The sequence below is a fragment of the Verticillium alfalfae genome, genomic scaffold, assembly GCF_000150825.1.
Source record: "Verticillium alfalfae VaMs.102 supercont1.9 genomic scaffold, whole genome shotgun sequence".
Taxonomy (NCBI): Eukaryota; Fungi; Ascomycota; class Sordariomycetes; order Glomerellales; family Plectosphaerellaceae; genus Verticillium; species Verticillium alfalfae.
In genome coordinates, this window is record NW_003315030.1 from 1,165,785 (window position 1) to 1,167,173 (window position 1,389).

Below are 1,389 nucleotides of genomic sequence, written 5' to 3' on the forward strand. Positions count from 1 at the left end.
AAGAGTCTTGGAAAAGCCACCATCTTGAGCTATGATGCTCCCGAGTTCAGCTTTCAACCTGTCATCATAGACGCACTCGTCATACACTCTGTCGATAGGAGCCAAGCGTGCGTGGAGCTGCAGGCCCTTGTTCGTCATGGCGAAGGACGTCTCCAAGGATGATATGTGATTCCGTACTACGTGATCTGTGATACGTGTGAAAACTCCCGTGGGCTTCGGGCCAGAGGACCTCTCAGAGTACGGTGCTCATCGTCTGATGTCTTCCAAAAAAGATTGATGGACTATCGTCAACTTTCATGATTTCTTCTTGCAACCGCAGGAAGGCTTTCGACCCTTCACCGTAGAGAAGCGGCATGTTGATATCGAACAGGCCCATATCGAACAGGCCCATGAGGCAGTACTCGACGTCTGGCGGTGCGTCTGGCGGTGTGCAGCCCAACTCATCTTCATCCCTACGCTTATGGTTTTGAGTAAGAAATTGATCAAGTGATCCCGGTCGATGGAGAGAAACCCCGAAAGAACTTGCGCGTGCTCTTCTTTGGTGCCCATGGCCGTCCAATCTGCGGTGTAGAAACCGACATTTGCGGGCGCGAGGACTTCCTGGAGAGTCCAGCCCCGGGTGAACCACCTGCAATGACCTATGTCGTCCATCGAGGCCGACCCTGGGCTAGGCTTATAGTCTTGGAGGTAGACCAGGCATAGCTCTGAATCGCGATACCAGGAAAACATGGAATTGATGGCCTCGGACAGCTCGGCGCTGCTGGACTTGTCGATGCAGCATGTGTCGATCCAGGTATAGGAATAGCCCAGCTTTCGACTCTCCGCAGCACACGCCTTGATCTTTTGGTAGCCGGCTTTGCGCCGCACCTCGTCGGTGGGGTTCAGCATTTGCTGGTGGGTGATCTCCTCAGCTTCCCATGTGTGTGAGAGGATGGAGTACTTCGGAATGGAGCCGAAGAAACAGTGGAGGGTGAGGTCATCGGTTTTGAGAAGCCACATCTTGGTGATTTGTGAGTTTGGGCCTTGGGACGAATGGTATGATTTCAAGTTGAAAATGTGGTGGTATCGAGGCGGAAAGAAGATATCTTAAGAGGCCGTTAGGCGCTGACGCCCCTGGCAAGGCTGCATGACCTGCATAAGAATGTATGCTGCGCCACCCAACAGCAAGTGGGATTCAATTCGTCACGCAATGATGGGAAAAGACGTTCAGATGGGCACAGGGCAGTACGCCTTTTCACAGGCAGTTCCTCGGTCATTGGGGCACCTCACCATAGGAGGTGCTAGGTTGATGAAGAGAGCTGTAGCCGGATATGTGGCGAGATTGTAGTATCGCCTCCTGGTGCACAGATGCTCCCAATCAAGTTCACCAAGGCACTGGAGTCGAACCTC

At 53.1% G+C, this 1,389-nt stretch overlaps 1 protein-coding gene across 1 annotated transcript; it reads right to left on the reverse strand.

Moving 5' to 3' along the window:
* Positions 1–294: 294 nt before the first annotated feature.
* On the reverse strand, positions 295–999 carry VDBG_07307 (HET domain-containing protein; the record flags this gene model as incomplete). Its single annotated transcript, XM_003002690.1, has 1 exon — positions 295–999. One exon carries the CDS (start codon positions 997–999, stop codon positions 295–297), a length of 705 nt encoding a protein of 234 aa, XP_003002736.1.
* Positions 1,000–1,389: the final 390 nt, after the last annotated feature.